Raw genomic sequence first — 20,853 nt, forward strand, 5'->3', positions numbered from 1 at the left:
TCGCTGTAGGCTTGCACCTATCAAGCACAGTGCAGGCAGGGAGCACAGCGCTTGTGCAGCAGTCGATGTGGTCCTTTTGCAGGGCTGGTGCTGGGTGCTAAGCTTTACTGTAGTAATCATTGCTGTATGAAGGTTGGTGCCGTTATCAGCATGGGTTATCTTCCAAAAGTGTTCGTTTGTTGGCAGCTATAAGTACTTCATTATCCCGAACATGCTCCTACCTGTTGTGTCTGCAGGCTTTTGCTTTCTGTTGCTGTTCTGCGTGTTTTGGTTTGGTTTTCGGAGAGAGAGAGAGCAAGAGAGAAGCTAAATCCAATTAGGGTGATGAATATAATTAGCGTCATGGTTCTCACCCTGGAAAATCACAAAAAGCTACATAATTTTGCGTGATTGGCAACCTTTGCTCCAGAGTTTGTATTATTTGCAAGGCAATGAAGAATGTCAGCAGCATGGGAATAGTTGTTCACTGCGTAAAAAGGTCAAGACTAAGGAGAAGTGGCAAATGCAGGGAGGTCCTGAAGATGAGGACAGCAGCGCTGCTGCGGGAGAGGACCGTGCATTTGCAGATAGGTGGGGAGAGCTGTCCGATCACTGCTCTGCGGTGTGCATGCCTCTAGTCAGGATTACCAGGCCCCCAAACGTCATCAGCATTCAGTATGAAACATTTTTTTTTTCTTTTAAATCCATTTAAGTTTACTAAGATGTCACATAGAAGGGATCTGGAAGCAGGAGGGAACAAAAGGGAATTGAACGGGAACAGTGATTACTAAAGTTTTATGACTAGGTTCGTTTCTTCTTTTAATTTATTTTTGAAATTTATTATTTGAAAATCACAAACTCACTAATGTAGCAAAACTCAGCCTATGTTACTGAACAAATGCTAAACTTAAAAATGAATTGAGTACGGTCCAGAAAAGGAAGAATAAGTCGAAGCTCCCTCAGTGTATCTTATCCCTTCTGATGAGAGGAGTTAATTAGCAGAATTGCTAATGCTTAGTTCTGCACTTTTAAAAAATGGAGCTGAATTTATGGTAATGGCAAAGTTATGTTTCTGCGATTCTGTGGATTCTTTTGCTCAGAAGTATTGTGTTCATGTTACCTTTTTATTATTCCAGGATGCTTCCAGGGCCGCTCATGATGTATCAGTTTCAAAGAAGCTTCATCAAAGCAGCAAGTGAGTTTATTGATGTTTTCAGCATCTGTCGGAAAGAGGCACGTAATTTGCAAGTCACTGCGCATAACCTCTCCCCTATGACTTTCCCACTGACCTCCTTATTCGCAGATCTGGGAAAGCAGAATAAGACTCGAGGTGCAAAGGCTGTGTTGTTGTTTGGAACATACTGGATTGAAAAGAAACATAGATGCTGCAGGGGGAGAGGAGAAACTACTGATGGCAGTAACTGGTGTTGCAGTTATTTGCTTTTTTAACCACCATCTCCCCCAGATGAGTGAGGTTTTGGTTCAATCAAAGCTTGTGGTGCTTTGAGTAGATCGGCTGCGGTTGAGAGGTGTGTGCTGCTTTGCTTTACCTATGCTAGGAGAACGTGTTACAGGGGAGCAGCAATTCCCAAGCAGCCGCTCTCTCCGCAGCGGCCCTGCTCCGCGCACGGCGCTGGTGGCCAGCCGACGCCGCGGGAGGAGCGGCTGGGGCAGTGGCCTCCTCAGCTGTGTCGCTTGGCCGCTCCGATCCACTGTGTGGCTCCTTGTCGGAGCGCGGTGGCAGTCCCGGTGCGGCGGCAGGTCCCGGGCAGCCCACGGGATCCTGAAACCCCTAGGAGCCAGGCTAGCTGCGCTGGGGAGATACCTTCCTAAAACCTCGGTCTGAGCGAAGGGGGAGCAGGTGGCGCGGGGACGTGCAGCTCGCGCCGTTGAATGCAGACGCACTGCAGGTTCGCAGCTGGGCCCGGCGGGGACAGCTCGCCTGTTCTGCTTCGCTCAGCCGAGGGGTAGGAGGGTTCACGCTGCCCTTGGCGCTGGGCTGTGCAGCAGTAGAAGGGATCGGAGACGGGTGATTTCTTAAATGCCTCCCATGTAGGCGGTCAGAGTTACGATCCAGCTGGGGCTGATGGCCGGATGCTGAACTCTGGCCAGGTGTTGTGCTGGAAACACCCTTACGGTGCTTGAAGGCACATTGGGCAAGAAGGTGCTGATCCTTCTCACCTGTGAAGTTGGAGAAACATCTAAGTTACAACCAGCTCGTTCTCTGATCAAAACCAGGTTTTCATACAGCTGGTGTGTATTTTTAGCTTGTTCTTCCAGCCCATTGCTTTTTTTCCTTTTTCAGACAACTGATTGGAGTTGGTAAAAGGAAAAAGTGCGATCATGGATGTCCACAGCATGCCTGGGTAGAGGTGGAAGCCTCAGGTCCCCAGGATGTCTGTCTGTGTTACTCTTGGGGCTTGCATGGGTTTCTTCTCTATAGTAAAAGCCCTCTAGCAGAGATAAATCATCCTTGATTTCCAATGCAGAACTGGAGAATCAGGAGTCCAGGGTGTCCGAGATTCACAGCCTCGTTCATCGGCTCCCAGAGAAGAACAGGCAGATGCTGCACTTGCTCATGAACCACTTGGCAAAGTATGTATATGACTGATATGTTTTTCTCTCCTTTTCCCACTTCCTCTGAAAGTTAATAGAGGCAGAAAAGTTGCCTTGTTTGCGTGTGTGTGGTGTTGAGTCATATCTGGTTGACTAGTAACTGGAAATCTGCATGTGAGTGCAATAAAAACTGGTACAAAAGGAGATGTAGGAGGAAGGGGAAGGGGGCTCCCCAGCGGGTGCTGTGCCCGTGGGGTGCCGCGGGAGCAGGCAGCACGGCACGATGGGGCAGTTAGCGCTGCCTTGAGTGGCACCTTTGTGGCTGTGGGCTGCCCAGAAGGTGCCACGGGGGTCAAGAGCATCAGATCCAGCCTAGTATTACGGAACTAAAAGCTGTTTCTTTGATACAGTAGAGGACTCTTCTGTGGCTTGGCTTTTCTGCCTTTATGCACTCTGATTAATGAATACTTTCAGGTCACCTTGAAACTTTTTGAGGGCAAAGGAGTAAAACAAATTTTTCACTTTCAATGATAGAACTGACCTATAATTTCCCATCTTCTTCCTGCTCTTGCTGGTTACCACAGAAACCTTTGATTAGTGTTTAACAAATGAAAGCATCGCAAGGTGTTGTGGCAGCCGCAGGGCTACGAGGCCATCGCTGCCCTTCGTCGCTGGCCTCGCGTGTGCGAGCAGGCGGGATTGCGAAGGACTCTGAAATCTGCAGGAGTTAATCAGCACAGAAAAATCAGCAGAAAAATTCAACAGAATTCTGGGGAAACCTGAAGTTATCTGCATAAGAGAAGAAATAATAAGTGATACTTAGTTATGTTTAAAAATGACTCCAGATGCTTTCTTATGACATATATTTGCATCTGTTCCATGGAATCCACAGCAAGGCTGTTAAAAACCAAAGGGCTGGTTCAGATCTGAGTTTCAAAACCTTCTGCGTTTCTAGGCTGAAGCCAAGGGATAGGGAGTTCCAGGTACTTCCAGCAGCCAAATATGTGCAAGGAATCTCATAACTCCTTAAGTGATTTTTGTTGAAAGGAAAACCTGGTGGTACAGAGCGCGGGATGTGGAGGGGGAGGCAGGTAGCACAATGGGTTTCAAGCTATTTTAGTAGGGAAGGAACTAAAACAAAACATAAACAAACAATGAGCATAGCGGTGCTTGCTATATTAGGAAGAGAAACAGCTCATAGTGGTTATTTAATGGGAAAAATATTATCTTGGAGAAAGGCAGGAAGCTGCACAAATGCGAGCCTGGTTGTTCCAGCGGGACCGAAGCACTGGGCAAGCGGCCCGGCAAGAGCCGAACTGCTCCGGGCGTTCCCGGAGCTGCCGGCACTTACTGGGGTGGTGTCAGCTGGGATGTCCTCAAGGACAGAAGCCTCCAGAGCTGGAAGCTAGGTGATGATCCTGAGATGCTACCAGGATGCAGGTGCCAAGGCAGCAGCTGGCCCGGGGCCCAGCCCTCCACACCTCTCCAGCAGCTGGGGCAGCCTTTCTGCCCCGCAGCGCCCTGGAAGCAGACCCACGTCCCCTCCAGGGACCTTCCTGGTGGCGGAGGAGCTTGGTCCATGTCTCAATGCTATGGCTTTCATGGATTAACTAGTTTAGGTGCCATAAAGCAGAATAAATGACTTGGCAGTTGATCTGAAGTGAAGATAAGGCTTCACACCTGTAGAAGATACTCAAGAGTGGGGGAGAATGCCACCGGAAGGCAAGAGTGCCTGGTTGCCCCTGAAACCCCTCAGTCAGGGCAAGGAGGCTGCTTGGAGCGAGGAGGCAGGAGCCAGATGGGCTCGGAAACGGTGCCGACGCTGCTGGGGGGGAAGGCAGATGGCAGCGGGCGCGGGGCCCTTCCTCCCCAGCGCTCGCAGGGTCCTGCCTCCTCTGCTGGGTTTTGTTTTGGTTTTATTCCCAGCAATGTACGAATAATCAAGATTTGCATTTTTATCAGATGAGCTAAAAGAATATTTCCGCAGTGTTGCTGTGGAGGACTCCTGCACTGAAAACGGAGCTCCGCGTGGCTCGGTTGGGCAGAGAAACAGCGTCCGTCGCGCGCTGCAGCGCTGCGCGCTTTGCACGCCTGCGCGTTCGCTGCCGCGTCCTGGAGAGGGAGCGGGGCCGCTCGCGCGGCGCGGGCTGCCCTTGGCGGCCGCGGCACGGCCGAGCTCCCGCCGCTGGCACGCTCTGAAACGCAGCCGTTAGTGCGGCTGAGCGTCGGCGGCGAGCGCCCTTGAGTCGCGCGTCTTTCTTGCTGCCAGAGCGCTCGTGCAGCGGCCGTCGATCGAGGCGGGGGGTCTCCCGCGGTGCGGCGCGACGAGGGCGCGGGAGCCGGCCCCGCGGCCCGGCCCCCTCCGCGGCCCCGGCGGAGAGCGCTTAGCAGGAGGTGCAAGAAGAGCTGGATGCGGAGCGGGGACAGATGCCAGGGAAAGTCGGAGGCGCAGGCGATGAGCATACCAACAGGAAACGAGGCTGATCTCTGCCTCTTTCAGTCTATTTGTGCTGCCTCCTGTCTCGTGCAGGTGTCCGGGCACTTTCCCAGTGTAACGCAGCGGGAGCAATCCGTGCCGGCGCTCTTTTGTCAGTAACTTAATGCTCTGAGTTTCCTCCTCTTCTCCACAGACCCCAGTTCCAGTGAAACTTGCTATTATTATGTTAATCTTTGACCTCTGAGTCGCTGAAACCTTAAATTTTCCTTCTTGGGACATGCTCATGCTGTCAGGATTTCTGTGATAAACCCAGCTGCGATTCAATGCTCCTGAAAGACGACAGTTTTCTTGGCTGTGATTTTTTCCGGAGGGTCTCTGTAGAAAGCCCGAGCACCTGCACAGCCCAACGGCCCCATGCCGGCATCTCCATCCGCTGGCCTATACCCACCAGCCTCCCAACGGATGCATCAACTGAAACTAGCGGGACTCTGGATGACCGTAAAAAATGCATAGTTATTCCTGTCTCAGGCCAGAACAAGCCATGTCTTTCAAAGAATTAAAATACAAAACCAGTACATGCTTTTTCCTTTCCTTGTCGCTGTTGCAAGTCACTGGTGCTTCCTTCGTGGACCTCTTTATCCGCACCAGGAACAGCTCGTGAGAGAGCTCTTGGTCCCCTGGTTTAAAAACAAAATATACATTACTTTAAAAAGCTACATGAAGAGTTGATGCCAAGGAAAACGGAGTGCTCGCGGCGGGAGCGTGCGTGGCGGCTGGAGGGCACGTCGTAGGGGCGGCCCTGTCACCGCACACTGCGCTGGGTCTCCTCAACCGCCTGTTTCAAATGGTTCTTCAGCAGTTCGCGCTGCCCGTTCGCAGGCGCCCCTTCGAAGGCGGGCTGGCGTTGCTCTGACTTTTGCTGTAGTTCGGCGGGGTGCGTGTTGGCAGCCGGGCGCCGCCGTGCCGGAGCCGAGCGCGCGGGAGGCCCGGGCACCCGGGCCGCGCGGCGGGGAGCTCGTCGCCCGTCTTCTGCGCCCCTGTCCCCGCTGTGTTGCCTCGCTGCGGGTGTGAGCCGTGCCATACCGAAGAGGAAGAGCCGCGTGCCACTGTTAGGCGGAGAGAACCCACGCGAGCCGTCACGTTGAGATGCTCGGAAGCACCTATCTCTCAGAAGGTCTGCACTCTGTTTTCGAATGTTTTTTATCACTAGAACGTGCCAGCACTGATTAAGCCGAAAGCTTTTTCCTGCCAAGCGGAGGCGGGGGAAGGCACGTGCGGGCCCGCGCTGCGCCTCGGCTGGCAGCTGGTTGCAGGGCAGGAGACTGCCGTTGTGTTAGCGGAGCTGCGGTGTCGTCCCGGCCTTCCTGTCCTCTCTTTTAACGTGCTTTTTCATTAAGGAATAAATGCGTTGGGGATGCAGAGCAGGAGCATTTTGCACTGTTGATGTTTCTGGAATTTAGAATTTGGTTTTTTTGTTGACTTATTTTGCGTCCGAGGTTTATTTTTTACGGGAGCCGCGAGGACCAGGCTCGCCGGTAAAAATGCTCTAGTTCTGCAGCAGGGCCCCCGCGACGCCATCGCCGGGCTCTCTGCCGGCGAGCCGCACGACGTCCCTGCTCTGCGGCTTCGCTCCCGGGCTCGCTTGCGTGCGGCTCCCAGCGGGCCGCCTTGTGCAGCCCTCGGCACGGCCGCCGGGGCCGTCCCGGCGCACGGTGCCCGGCGCCCGCTTCGGCGCCCGACGACAGCAGTGGGCGAGCGCTCTCGCCCTGGCGTGGGAAATCCAGGCGGGATTCCCGGGGCGTTCCTGCTGCCTCGTCCCGCGCCAGCAACGCTGAAAAAAAACTTAAAGAAAAAAAGACATGTTATCACTCGCTTTGTAATCGGATTGAGAAAGTTGCTGCCGGTTACTCTGGGGAATTTAGCAAGATTTAAAGAGAGTCCGAGTGACTCAAAGGATTTGGGTGCGTACGTACATAGTCAAATAAGTACATTTTTCATGAAGGAAGGTTTTAAAGGTGGTAGGGAATTGAATTCCCCCCAGCCGTGTTCCTGAGTGGGAAAAACAAGGCAGACCGCAGCAGGGCGGCCGGCCGGCCGGCCGGTGCGATGGGGCGGCTGCGGGCGGCGCGGGGCCAGCTCCGGCTCCTCGTGCGCGCGGGCAGCCCGGCGGCCCCGGCGCTCCGCCTGCTCCGGCGCGGGCCCTCGGCCCGCGCACGTTCTGGTGTGCTTTTGAAGTCGGAGACACGCAGCGGCGGAGAGATTGCTCTGAAGATTAGTTTGAAATCTTAGAGCGAGCGTGTTGCACGGCTAATTTAATTACTGAATTTAACTGAAAGCACCTGCGGTTTTAGAGCGAGACGAGGGGCGCGGAGGCGCGTGTTCCCCTGACCGAGCCTCCGCCGGGCACGGCGCTGCCGTCGGGCCTGTTCAAGCTCACGCGCGCTTCGTACGTTAATGCAACCTGCGCGTTCTTGTCGTCACGCTGCGGCCTCCTTTGCTGTCTTGGTTCTTGCGGGAGGCTCCCGAGGACAGTTCTGCTGGTAGCACCGTTCGCTAGGGTTTTCATGGTCAGCGGCGCGGCTGCGCGCGGGGCCGGGAGCGGGCTCCCGCCGAGCTGTGCAGACACCAGCTGCAAAGCAGAGTCTCGCCTGGGAGGTGGCAGAAATCCTCGTTCATTTGCTATTCAGCTCCTCCTAAAATCAACTTTGTTGGGTAAAATGAACTACCTGGGCGTCACGGGAGAGGCTTCAGTGCTCGGCCTCCGGCCAGCCCGTTGCGGTGGAGAAGGGGACGGGTGGAGATCCGGCGGGCAGAGCTCTTCCGCGCCGGTTCAACGCGCATTCGCGCACGCTCTTGGCACGAGACCTGCTGCTTTTGTTTCTTGTGCAAAAATGGTTGCTGGAAATGGATGCACCTTTCTCAAAAACAAATAAATAAAAGCCTGTGTGGGACAACAGAGCATTTCAGAGCCGTGGGAGCCTCTCTCTGCCCCTTCTCCTGCCTCCCTGCAGAAATCTTAGGTGAGTCTGGCTTGTGCAAAGGAAGAAGCAGCACTGAAACGGTGCTCAGACGCTGCCCGCCGACGGCAGGCGTGGCCGTGCAGGAGAGCCCCTGCTGGCCCAGGGCCCGGCTCCGTTTCCCTTCCGCTACCGCAGAATAATCCGTTCGACTAGAGCTGGCGCGCTGGGTGCCGGCGGGTCGGGGTGAGGAGCAGGGGCGCCCGCAGGGCTGCTCCCGCCTGCTGCCAGGAGCCGGCTGGGAATCCCGTGCCGTGCCACCCGGGCCAGGCGCGGAGCCCCGAGGGAGCCTCCCCGCCGGCTCCGGCTCCGGCTCCCTTGGGCTGCTCCGCTCTTGCCTCCAGGGTGGCATTCGGGCGAGGAAGAGGAACCCACAGGTGTGCTCCGCACTTCTTGGGGCCGGCTTCCTGCACGGGCCAGCGAGCAAAAGGCTTCGTTCTGCTTCTGCAGAGGAGCTCTGCACCTCTCCAGCTAGGCGGCCGACGGATCAGCCGTTTGCAGGAGAAGCCCCAAACTGCGTTTCCTCGCAGCTTGTTCTCCCATGCTGCTCGTCCGCAAGGTCCGTCCACTTCCCGCCAGGACCCCCGGTCCCGGGGCCGCAGCGGGGATCCCTGGAGACGGCCGGGCGCTAGCGGGCTCGGCGTGGGGCCGAGGGAGGTCGCTCCGGGCTCCTCTCCCTGCTCTTGCCTGCTTCGAAACAGAAAGCGTCCCCGATGTCCTGCCCCGGGGGCTGCTGTTCTTCGGAAGTCCTGCGTCCTCGCCGCCCGTGCGCGTCCTCTCTCCTGCCGCGGTCACGGGGGCTGAAGCGCCAGCTCGCGCCGCCGGCGCGGGTGACGACCGCCCCGCAGTGAGCGGGGGCGCGGGGCGGCGCGGGCTCGCTACGGGGTTTTGTGGCTGCGCGTCGACGCCGGGCTGGAGGGCGGCAGCCTCGGGACGAGGCGGAAGCGCCGGCCTTCTCGCGTCCCCCAGGAGCAAATTCCCGTGGGTTTGCACTTGAACTTCGTGTTGGCAGGTGGACGTTGCTCGTAGCACGTAATTATCCGAATTCGCTTTAGTAGTTCATCACAGTGAAACTGAAACTCTCCGGTCAGAAGCAGATTGAATCTAGAGAGAGCAAAAGGTTTCCAATAAGCAGCTGGCGTCGCTCCCAGGCCCCCTCTGCCCGTTTCCCCGCGACTGAGTGCGACGTAGAAATTTTAGCCGGAGGTGCCCTAGGTCGCCCTTTCTATTAAACAGCCCCAATTTTAAACCAAGCTCAAGTATATGTATATTTTAATCAACAGCTCTGTTTATTTCTGTATTCTGTGTCTTTCCACTTGAGCAGACTTTGAGCATGCTGTGTTTTGTGGGGAGGAAGCTAATCACGTATTTGCAAAGTGAACGTGCTCTAACCTACCTCCCAAAGTGGAAATAAAAAAGTCAAGGGACCGCTTCGTGGCGCGCCGCGGTGGCCTGCTGCCGAGGCCCTGGCGCGAATACGCAGGTTTGCAGGAGGCGACGTTTGCGCGTCGCCCTTGGAGCTGGCTCCCAGTGCCCGGGCAGAGCGACTGTGGCTGCCCGAGCAGCTTTCTTGCTTTCTAGAAGCACATTTATTGCCATTCGTTTTCCATCTTTCAGGTGGGCTTCGGCATATTCCTTGCCATCGCTGTCGATCTTCCAGGGGATTTCTTTTAACACGCACTCGCTGCTTCCGCTTTCCGTTGCGCCGCCGGCTCCGTGGGTTTTGTTGCAGTGCTGCTATTAAAGCACCGGCAATTTCAGTTTGCAGTTACAAGCCGCTGGCCGGGTGGCTGTGCCGGGGGCCGCGGGGCCGGCAGCGGAGAGGGAGGCGGCTGCCGTGGCAACGGGATGCAGCGATCCCCCCACGCCCCCGCTGCCGCCCGGGGCATCGGCCTTAATGGGTAAAATAATTATTAGTGAGGATAATTATTATTTCGGATGGGTTTGCCTCCGCATTGCCGCGCGCCTGGCAGCGCGCAGAGCCGCTACCCAGCGAGCGGCGCCTGCGCCGAGCGCCCGCGGCACCGACGGCTCGGCGCACGTAACCCTGTTCCGGCGCTGAGGTCTTCTGCGAGCCGGGGGCGTCGGTGAGCGCAGCGGAGCTGGGCGAAACCCTCGTGCCTCCGGTCTCCTCTATTTCCAGTATTGCAGGAGGAAAGCTTTGATTTTAAAAAAACCCTCCTGCTTGGAAGTGTTTTCACGGTTGTTAGTGTTGTGTTAAATCTTCAGCTGTTTCTTCGCTCCTAGCGCAAGCTTGCGTCGGCCGGAACCCGTGTCGAGGCCCGGCTGGTGTCGGAGGCCGGGCCGTCCGCGCGGGTCGGCGGCACCGCCGCTCGCCCCTCCAGGCCGCGGGCGAGCCCGCGCGCAGACGCGTGCCCCGAGCTCCGCGCTGCGGCACAAGGTTTTTAGAAACGTGCCCCCAAGAAAAACGCGGGTGCGCTCCGAGAGCGTGTTCCCAACCGGAGGCCGCTCGCGGGGGCGAGCGGAGCCGCCGAGGCGTCCGTGCCCGCGGGGCCGCTCCGTCGCGGGCGCTGCGGGGGGAACGGGCGCCCCCGGCCGCGTCGTGACCGCAGCGGCGTGCGTTAGCCGCGGGCCTCGGCGGGCAGCCCGCAGCCCGCCGTTTCCCCAGGCTCGTCCCGGTGACGGGGGCTCCCCGAGCGCCCCGCGGCCGCCTTCCTGCCGGGCGGCAGCTCCGTTGGCGCCCGCGGGGCCCTCCCAGGGCAGCTTTCCTTAGCCTGGGTGGATAGGGACGTTTTTTAGTTGCATTTCCATAAAAATGCATACGGGCTGCCGACTGGGCTGGAGGAGCCCAAGGGAAGCGCTGCGCTTCCCCGCGCGCGCGGCTCCTGCGGCTCCGCTGCCCATGCCCGCTGCTCCGGGATGCTGCTTTGCAGCCAGTGCAGCAAAGAAATATTCACTGTTCCTGCGTGCTCGCTCTGCGCCGAGGCCTGGCTACCCATCGCTCTGTATTAAATTATGTTTGGTCATGCCTGTGATTATACCGTATCCAGGCAACTCAGGCGTAATCTAATTTAACACAAAACACGGATTTACTCCGCTCCCCTTCCCTGCTGCTGCTGCTGGGAAAGCGAGAGCAGAGCAAGTGCTGTGCCTGCCCTGGCCGCCGCGGCACGGCCGGGCCCCGGCGCGGCAGGTGCCCCCGCGCCGACGCCGGGTGCCGACGGCGCCTGGGGGAGCCCAGGCTCTGCTTCGGGCTGCGCGCGGGGCAAAACCAGCACGGCCGTCGCGCTGACTCCGTGCAAACCCTTCCTTTCTTCGCAGCAGCCCCGGACTGCCGTGCTGGTCGCTAGCGATACGCTGCAGCGTGCCGTTCCTCCCCCCGAAGGCGAAGCCTGTCGCTGTGCTGGCCAGACCCATTTCTCCTGCTATTCCCAGATGACACATGTGAGCAATCATGTGCCGAGAGGAGGAGAAAATAGCCTCTAGCCTAAAAGCCAGTTGATATCCCAGCGTTTTGCAAGCATCAAGCACAAATTAAGAGATTGTTCAGTGCATTTCTACATCAGTTGTTGGTGCCCTGGTTGTGGCCTCCCAGTTGTGCTTGAAGTGACTTCTGCAAAGCGTGGACAGAAAGCAAACGGAAAGCGTACCCGTCTAAATTAATATTAGTGCACTTGCTTTCAGAGTGCGCTGCGGCCGGGAAGGAACAGCAGGTTAAAAAGAAAATACTGCAAATAGTTGCAGACCGTCTGAAGAGCAGGCGCAGGAATGGGGCTAACAATGCCCGAAGAAAACCGTCTGCCAGAAGTACCTACATTAACCACTCTTTGGGGTGAGGACGCCCCTTCTTTAGAAACCACAGTATTATTTTCTGGTACAAAGGCTGATGAAGAAGTATAATTTATAGTAAGTTACCGTGTGGATAATGGATGTGGGGTTTGAAGGATGTGAGAGGCGAATCATGTTTTGCGGCATAGCTTTGGTAACCAAGCATTATGGAAAGCGCTGGTGGGAAAGTACCCGTGCTACCGATGAGCAGCGCCTGTGCCCCCCGGGGCTGCTTGAGAGGGGAGCGGGGCAGAACGCGCTTCGCGCTGCGCGGGGTCAGGCGAGCGTCGCGGGGAGCGGTTCGGCGCAGAGCGTGGCTCGGGGGCCTGGCCGGGGCCACCGCCGACAGCGGCCGGGTCCGCAGGTCGCGCCGTGGGATCGGGTGCCGATTGGGAAGCCATTAATAATTTAATCTGTAATAATTAACAGGAGCATGTACAGTCCACTCGCCATGGCAAAACAATTTATTAGAGTGATGTATTACGTGATAATGGTAATGAGAAGTGAGGGGACCTAATTTTGTAAGACTTAGATCAATGTAGTTGTTTTTTTTTATAAATGAGCGTTGTTTCACTAACCACCAAAGATCATTAAAACTGCTATGAAATATTTCAAAGTACTTTCCAAACTATTTGAGTTGCAGCTGCATTTTCCAAAGTCCGGACGGGGCGATGCGGACGCGCGCCTGCAGATACCGCCGCTGCCGCAGCGTGAACGTTTCCGCGGGTTTGCGGACGTGCCGGCCTCGGGGCTCGGCCCGGGGCGCTCTGCCGGCGCTGTCCGCACACAGCCGCAGGGGCAGCAGCGCCGGCTCGCGGCGATGGCTCGGGGGGACGCTCGGCAGCACCCCGAGGCTCCTGCCCTGGCTCGCGCTGGCCTCGGCCTCCCCGCGGAGGGGGAGCGGGCGGAGGAGGCGGCGTCCCGCCCCGGGGCAGGTGCTCGGCGAGGCTGCGCGGCGGCGCCGAGCCGCTCGGCTCCCGCGCGGGACCGGCCGGAGGAGGTGGGGCCGGGGCGGCTTGGAGAGCGGCGCGTGTCCGAGGTCCAAGAGTTTGTTTTGAGCAGGGCTTTAAGCATTAATGATTCAAGATGTTTTCCTGGGAGTGGTTTGCAACGTGAGATGTGGTGCCCAGAGCAGCGCCGGGGTTTTATGGGATTAGTCAATTCACCGGGGCTGGAATTTCACCAGTAACACAATGGCTAAATTTGTATTTTTCCACATGGCTGAGCCTTCAAGGAGCTCACCAGGAGTTTGAACAACGTAAACAGAATTGCAAGCTCGGTGCCAAATGCAGAGCACGAAGGGGGTTTCCATTCTCATTATTTTTATCACCTACTTCCCCCCCCCCCTTTTTCTTTTTTGGCAGAGTTGCGAACAACCACAAGCAGAACCTGATGACCGTGGCTAATCTGGGTGTGGTGTTCGGGCCGACGCTGCTCCGGCCTCAGGAAGAAACCGTTGCAGCCATCATGGACATCAAGTTTCAGAACATCGTGATTGAGATTTTGATAGAGAACCACGAGAAGGTAACGCCTTTGCTTGCTTCTTTCAACACGAGCGATTTAGTGAAGCGAACGTGGCCCCTTCGCAAGCTGGGACGTCCCGTCTGCCCGGGGCTGGCGGCACCGCACAGGACGGGACGGCGACGTCGGCGGCCACCGGGCTGGGGGCCCGGCGGACCCGGGCCCCTGGAGAGCTGACCCGAAATGCCACGGGGAGAGTCGTCCCTCCGGGTGGATACGGTTCTGCTACCCGCGCTCGGGCGGCGTTTTCGACTTCGGGGCCCTGAGGCTGTTCTGCCTCCACAAAGCGCTCGCTTCTGCTGGTTTTTGCCAGCGATGGCAAAGGCTCGGGAAGTGCGTCGGGGGCTCCAAAACTGGGTGTTCTTTGGTGTAACCGTAATCAGCACTTCTAGTAATGAGCATTTTTAATGGTCATCTTGGTGTGAATCTAGGGCTATGTCTCCTTTATGGAAATCCCCCCATTTCCCCCGCTTTGTGTTGTTCAACAGGAATCGGTCACTAGTTTCAAGAGTGAGATGGTTGTTACAAAACTCCAGCCTGGGGGACGAAGGCACAAGCTCATTTCCTGCTTTCTGACTAAACTCAAGTTTATTCGAATACAACTTTATCCTAAATTATGATGCATTTTATTTATCTGTCACAAAGCCGTTCCCATCTGTCGCTTGCTTCGGTGAGCAGAGTTTGGCCATCGGTGCCTGTGTGTGAGCAAGCAGGGCCGATTCCTCGCCTTATGAGCGCACTCGGGCCGAATACGCGAGAGGATTGTGAAATGTCTGTCCATTAAAGGGAATTTGATACTGCAAGCTACAGCTATAGGAAAAAAAATCCTTTTTCTTCTGAATTCAGGCAGTTCTCAGTTTGCAGTCTTTGGTTTGGTTTTGGTTGGAAAGAAACACGAATTTGGGCGTTGAGGCTGTGAAGCGAAGAAGCAGACCCGGCCGCGCCGCCGCGCGGGGCTGGCGACTCCCTCGCAGGGCGGCAGCGCGGCGTTGCGCCGGGGGAGCCGTCGAGTCCCCGGCGCTGCTCGCAGGCTGCACGCCCCGGGAGCAGAGAACGCGGCATTGCTGAAGCAGGCGCCTAAATTGGAGTGAGCTGCAGTGTTTCCTTGCTCGGCTCCTTCGGATTCCCCCGAAAGGAAGGCAGCGTGGGCTGAGGAGCGCGAGGGCGCAGCGCCCGGTGCTCGCCCTGCGTGGTTCCCCGCGCGCTGGGCTCACGCTGAAGGCGTCCTGGGCCACAGCTGCGGGCCTTCGTGCTCGCGGGCAAGGCTTGGGGCTGCGGGAGAGCGGCCGGCTGCCAGCTGCGCACCAGGGTCTTGCACCCAAAGCGCCTGCGGAGCAGCGTTGCCGGCTGCCGGGGCTCTCGGGAAAGAGCCTGCGAGGGAGGGAGGTCGCAGATGTTAACTGCGGGGGAGAAAAACCTCATTTAAATTCAGTAGCAGTGCTGGTTCGCCTCCGTCTTTTGAACGGTTGCGTTTTGGTGCGTTTCTTAATTTGACCTGATTTGAACCCGCGGAAGCTTCCCCTGCGGCCGGGGCAGGTGGTGGCAACGGGCGAGCGGGCGGCGCGGTTCGTGATTGAGGACGTTCACAGGGGAAATGAGATTGATCGGAACGGTTCCCGGCAGTCGGCACAGGTCTGCTGCGACACTGCGGTTCCCCAGGTGAGTGAACGCCTCTCCCGTTAAAATTACTGCTGTTAGGGTGTAACCGAGAAAAAAAGAAGAAAGGAAAAGAGCCCAAAAGGTTGGTGACGACATCTCCTGAGCCTCGTCCGGGGGGGAGTGCGCCTCCGGCAGAGGCGGAGCAGCGGCCGGTGCCGCCGGCCGTGGGAGTGCAGCTCGGCCCTCCTCGGCAGCACGGTGACTTTCCGAAGGTCCCCCGGGTGCCTCCTAAATTCCAATTTGCTGCGCGTTGCCAGAGCGTCCGACACAGGCCGTTAAACTCCACGTGCAGCCCGCGAAGCGAGATCGTGTATGGAGATTTAATAGGTTTCCAGGTCCGGGACGCAAGCTGTTTGCGCCAGTGACGCCTGCGGCTGCTCCCGGCGCGCGGGGCTCGGCGGGGCGGCAGCGCGGCCGCGGCGCTCCGGTGCCGGCGCTCCGGCCGCCCGCTCCGGCCCGCCGCCGGCCGCACCTCTCCCCCAGCCCTGGGCAGCCTCTGCGCGGGCCTCTGCGCGTGCGCGTGCAGAGCGCACGGCCTGACAGGCGCCTGGGGCAATCGCGGGTTTAAATAGTTATTAATTCTTAAGTTATGTTTGGTTATAGAATAGAGGCTGACTACGTACGGTCGGATAGGGAGAGAAGATGTTTTTTCTCGCGCGGCGCTGGGTGTTGCGCGGGTGAGGAAAGCAAGCCGGCGTCCTGGGCCTGAAGGGCTAAGGATGCTCTAAGGTTTGGCTGGTTACTCAAGTAGTTTCCATTTAACACTGTATTTCTGGTTTAAAAATGTATAGTTAGCCAAAAGCCATATAAGGAAATGGTACTGTCAATGTCGGCATTTAATATTTTGAAAATTGCAGATATCCATCCATTTTATTTTCTGAAGCTTTTATTTTTATAGCCCTCTGGAAAAGGCCGTTGTTTTAAAGTGTTGCAAAATCCAGAGATCGATTTGCTGTCGTGATGCTGTTCCCTTCAGGTGGAAGATTGACGAGCTGAAACGTTAATGCGCACCGTACTCGTGGCAAACAGAAGACGAGTTACGAAGGGAATTACCCCGGCCCCCTAACTAGCCTTTATACAGGGGAAGAATTAATATTCTTTTACTAGAAGGATTTGACACTCGGCCGTTAGAAGAGCGCGGGAGCGGCCGCAGAGACGAGGCGCTGGCAGGTCCGTGCGGGCGAGCGGGAGGGGAAGGGTGCCGGCGTGGGACGGCGGCGCGGGGCCGCTGCGCGGGGCGGCCGGGGGCCGCGGCGAAGCCGCTCCCGGTGCGTCGGAAAACCCAACCAGGCTGGGAAGCACGGCCGCGAGGAGCAGCGAACGCCCGGCCCGGGGGCGCGGGGCGGCACGTCGGAGCCCTGATGGCTTCCTCTGCTCCTCCAGATCCGCGCAGCTTCCACATAGATAGTGACGAATAACCAAATAGACCATTTATCTCGCGGCTCTTTGGCTCTGCAGACTCCCCCGTCTCCAAAATAAGCGTTGCTGCTTTGCAGCTGTGGCCATTTATTAACCTTTCTGCACCCCGAGCGGCTAAATTTAGCCCGTGCACTAAGCGCCCTTGGAGCCGATCGAGACGGCGGCTTCTCCTCGTGCCTCTGCGTCCAGCGCGCTTCCGCGCCCCGCTCGCCCGCGCGCGCCGGGCAGCTCTCGAGCGGCCTGAGGGCTCCCGGGAGCCGCCGCTGCCGCGTCCCGTCTCTTTGCCGCACTGCCCGGCTGGGCTGGGACAGGCGCCTGGGGCACGCGCCTGCGGCTGCGCGACGGCTCAGCGCGGGAGGCGGTGCACGAGGAGTGGCGTTTCCGGACGGGACGCGCTTGCTGCGCCCCGGTGTCCGCGGGGCAGAGGCCGAGGGCCGGGGCACCGCGGATGGTGCCGCACGGGAGCTGCTGCGGGCGGGAGCGAGCGTGGCCAAGAGGAACGGTGTCGCGTATAGGAGAGCGAGGCTTATGGCTGGTTCCTCATCAACCCGTGCGTAAAAGCAGGAGAGACGCGTGGCTGAGATGAGCAGAGCTCGGCAGGAGGATCCGCGCGGGGCTGCGTCATCCGTCCATCTGCTCTGCAGCGTGTCCGGCTGTGCACAGGCGGATCGCGCTGCTCCCTTCGTCGGTGCCCGTGCCGGGGCCCGCGATGCGGGGGCAGGTTTCGCACGATGGTTCTTCGCCGTTACCAGCTCCTTACACGCTTCGCGGGCCCCGAGCCGCACCTCGGCGTGAACGCCGGGCGTCCACGAGTCGAAGCAGCGGCCGAAGCGTGCGGCTCGCGGGAGCTGGGGGGCTGGCAGCCCCGCGGGGCTCGGCGGCAGCGGAGATGGGGCTGCTGTGGGCCGCGCCGCGGCGCCTGCCCGGCGGAGCTGCCGCGGCCGGGGCGGCCGAGCGCCGCGCTGGCCGAGCCGGGTGTTTCTGACAAGCTACCTGGGCTGCCGCCGGCGCGGCGCGCGCCCTTGAGCAGTGCCTCTCCGAGGGCTGCAGTAGCTGCCGTTGACACGTGCTTCTTCGTGCTGCTTGGGAGAGACGCGGCATTAAGACTTTGGCGAAGGCATCTTGGCTTTCTAGCATCTGTAGAAGTCAGCACGGAGGTTTTGTGTGTGCTTGCGAGGATTTAGCAGTTGTGAGGGTGCTTTGCCAGCGCCCTGCGAGCTCGCGCCCCTGCCGCCCGCCGGTTCCTGCGGGTTTTAACTCCCTCCCGCCCCGGAGAGACGCCGTCGCTCCGCTTCCGGGCCGGCGGCACGGGCGCCAGGTGAGCGGGATTTCACAGCAGGCATCGGGGGCGAAGGGGGAAGGAGGGCAAACCGCGTGGGAACGCGCAGTGTAAGAAGGCCCTGGTGTTACCCCGTTGCAAGCGTATCCTCCTCCGAGGCTGGCTTTGGAGCGATGGCAGAGCTGTTCGGACCAGGCGGGCAGACAGATGGTTTGTGTGACAAGGTGATGCTAAAGAAAAACTGCTTATTGCTTTTTCCAGATATTTAACACGGTGCCCGAGACCCCACCATCGAACTCCCAGCTGCTGTTATCCCGCAAGAAGAGCACGGATTCGAAGCCGCCCTCCTGCAGCGAGAGGCCCCTGACGCTCTTCCATACCGCGCAGCCCAACGACAAGCGTAAGTGTACCCCGAAACGCTGCGGCGAAGTTTCAGCCCTAGTCGCGACCGGCGGAGTTTAATTCCCACGCCACAAAATGCAGTTTTACCCTTGCTGATGTCGATGCGTCCTGCAGCCGGGCAGGGCCTCAGTTCTCTGTAGCACCACGTTGGTAGAGAGCACCATGTCGGTGGGGAGTGGGGGTTGCCCGGCGTGGTCCTGCCTCCGTGTCCCCGGCTGTGGCAGGGGAGCGAGTGGAGCCGGGAGGCCGGGCAGGGGCGAAGACCAGCGTCGATGCACCGCGCCGCAGCTTCTGGCTCAAATGTTCGGGTTTCTCTGCCTCCGATTAAGTTATGGTTAGTTATTCAGCACTCTTTTTTTGAAGGCTCATCACTTTCATCAATATCACTTTTAGCGATACATGCTTCTTTAAGGAAGTACCGGGAGTAGCAATGCATGTGCTGCAAATAGGTATCATGGCATTCGGAGTGCAGCATCAAAAATCAGAAGCTGCTTTGAAAATTTTGGGTCTAATGGATTTGTTCACTGATAGTGGAACAGTTGGTAGATCTGAAGGTCCCTTGCTTACCGGTTCCTTCATGTATCACCTTCACCTTACCCAGAAGAGGGACTGAATTTCTGTACTGATTTATTCCTACCTGAAGCAGTGTTTTCTTGGCCTTCCTTCTTGACATTCTGTCACCAGCTCTGCTTGGAGGTTCCCCGTGTTGGCAGCTTTCCTTCAAGCCCAGGAGGAACTACCTATTTTTTTTTTTTGGTGTCATCTCATCTGCATGTGTCAGTTGGAGAAGGTTTCCTTTCTTTTCTGACCTGAGGTGGATGTAGCTCCTTGTGAGGCTGGATAGCAAGGGTTTGAACGGTAAGTTGGGCCACACTGAGCACCGTATCAGTGCTGAGAAACAGCAGAATATGGTGTCCCCATCCGGAGCTGCCTGGAAGGCAGATTGCGCCCACGCAGTTTCGTCTAAGGCTGCTTCACTGGTGTGACTAGTCCCATAGCGGTAGCGCCGCCTCTCAGTAGTCACTGCCGGCAGCCCGAGGCGGAGGAGCGTGGGCTACCTGCGAGCGCTTCGCCGGAGCCTCCTCCAGCTGTGGCTCCGGGGGCGGCTTTCAGGCCACGCGCACCTGCGGGATTTGGCCTGCCCGTGCTCAGAGGCAGCAAGGTGCTCGGGGTTTCCTTGGCAGGGGTTTTGTCACTTCTGGTGCTCGTGCCTCTGAACACACGCTGGGAGAGGTGAAGGCTCAGAGCAGCCCGAGGAGCAATGGCGATACTAAAGACGTGCGACAGGAGTCGTCCATCTGTGAAGCAAGTCCGTACATTGAAGTCAACTTTCTTTCTAAAATTTTCACTACAGTTTGGTCAGAGAAAGCTATGTGTAACTCAGAAATCATGGTGAGATACTCATCAGACAGTATCATGCCAGAGAGCAGATTGGATAATTATAATGATTATTTTGTTGTTAAATGTTCACATTTTTGCTCGCTGCTAGCCTGGGTCAGGAGCAACGAGGAGGTGAGTGTGTGCTGTGAAACAAGTGTCATTAATACCCTAAATTCACTGTTCTGTTCTTCATCAGTTTTTGGTTCTAAGCAGGGTTTTGGCGTGCTGCTCTTGCTTTGTTATGCAAAACGCTTTTGTGGTCACTCCTCCGGTGCGGTGCCGGTGGGTGACTGTTATCAAGGTGCCCTAGATCTCGGCTGTCACCCAGAAAGTGCTGCCCCGTTATCTAGCAGGATGGCGTTCGCTGGAAGCGAGCCCCCAGGGAGCGGGAGAGCGGCGCGAGGCTGGGGCCGCCCTGCCTGACCTTGCTTTCCCTTCCCGAGCGCCAAGGCTTCGGCGAGCAGCGCTGGAAACTTGGCTCGCCCCGGCGGGGGCAGCTTCTCGGAGACCGTGCGATCTACAGCAAGGGCCGAGCTCGTGCTTCAGGGCAGGGAGGGCTGGAAAAAACGCACGAGTCGAGCTTGCCCGTGGCACGGGTTGCGTTTCCCTGACCTTGCTCTCCAGGGAGGTTTCGGGGAGCCTCGGGCAGAACTTGCAGAGCAGCCAGTCGCTGGCAGCTCTCCCGGCTGCGGGAGCCGGAGCCTTCCCGGCTGCGACCCTCCTCCAGCTCAGCCCACGGCACTCTGCAAATGACTCTCCTGCCTTCCGCGTGGCGGCGGCGAAGTATGTTTTAGCAGGTTTGCTCTTTCGTTTCTGCAGCTATAACACCAAATGAGGTATTGTGGTGAGGAATCCCTTCACTTGAGCTGTTAAAAACATGATGCCAAGCACAGCATCAGCCTTTTAAAAAGAAGAAATAAAATAAAGAGATAGTTTCAAATTCTTCCATTCATCTCCCATCCTCTTCAGATGGGAGATCCACTCTCAGCTTCTTGGCTGATAGTAACTTTAATTTAATAGTGGCTGGTAGCTAGTTCTTAGATTACACAGGCAGTTGACACTGATTTGTTAGGATTATGGAGCTTATTTTCAGACTTTAGCCTTGGGCAGAAAATGTTCAGAAATAATAAAATATAGCTTTAGAATGGTTCTCTCAATGCAAATCTATCCTCCTTCGGCCTTTCACTACAGCCCTGCAGTCTAGTAGAGGTTCAGCGTGGAGTAATTCATGGGCTTCTCCAATTTTACACTCCAAGAAGCTTGTCCGTCATGGTATTGTTGTGGGACCTGTGTGATGAGATGCAAAAATCTGGGGGTGATTTGGCCTGGCCACCTTGGTTTTCTAAGTCCTCTGACAGGGTTAATTTCTCTCTTATTTCATCTGCTGGCTCCACTCTATCTTCTTGTCAATATTT

At 57.4% G+C, this 20,853-nt stretch overlaps 1 protein-coding gene across 4 annotated transcripts in view; it reads left to right on the plus strand.

Annotated features, from left to right (window-relative positions):
- Positions 1 to 20,853, plus strand: part of ARHGAP26 (Rho GTPase activating protein 26) — a 157,469-nt gene that overhangs the window by 104,772 nt on the left and 31,844 nt on the right. For all 4 annotated transcript variants that reach the window (XR_009959932.1, XM_062587664.1, XM_062587665.1 and 1 more), the window contains exons 16-19: positions 1,116 to 1,174; positions 2,469 to 2,574; positions 13,143 to 13,302; positions 17,918 to 18,056. Coding sequence is in view for 3 of the 4 variants with exons in the window: in XM_062587664.1 (XP_062443648.1) it covers positions 1,116 to 1,174; positions 2,469 to 2,574; positions 13,143 to 13,302; positions 17,918 to 18,056 (464 nt within the window). In the remaining variant the exon portion in view is untranslated. The remainder of the gene's footprint in view (positions 1 to 1,115; positions 1,175 to 2,468; positions 2,575 to 13,142; positions 13,303 to 17,917; positions 18,057 to 20,853) is intronic.

Source organism: Rhea pennata, chromosome 14, assembly GCF_028389875.1.
Source record: "Rhea pennata isolate bPtePen1 chromosome 14, bPtePen1.pri, whole genome shotgun sequence".
In the NCBI taxonomy this organism is placed as follows: Eukaryota; Metazoa; Chordata; class Aves; order Rheiformes; family Rheidae; genus Rhea; species Rhea pennata.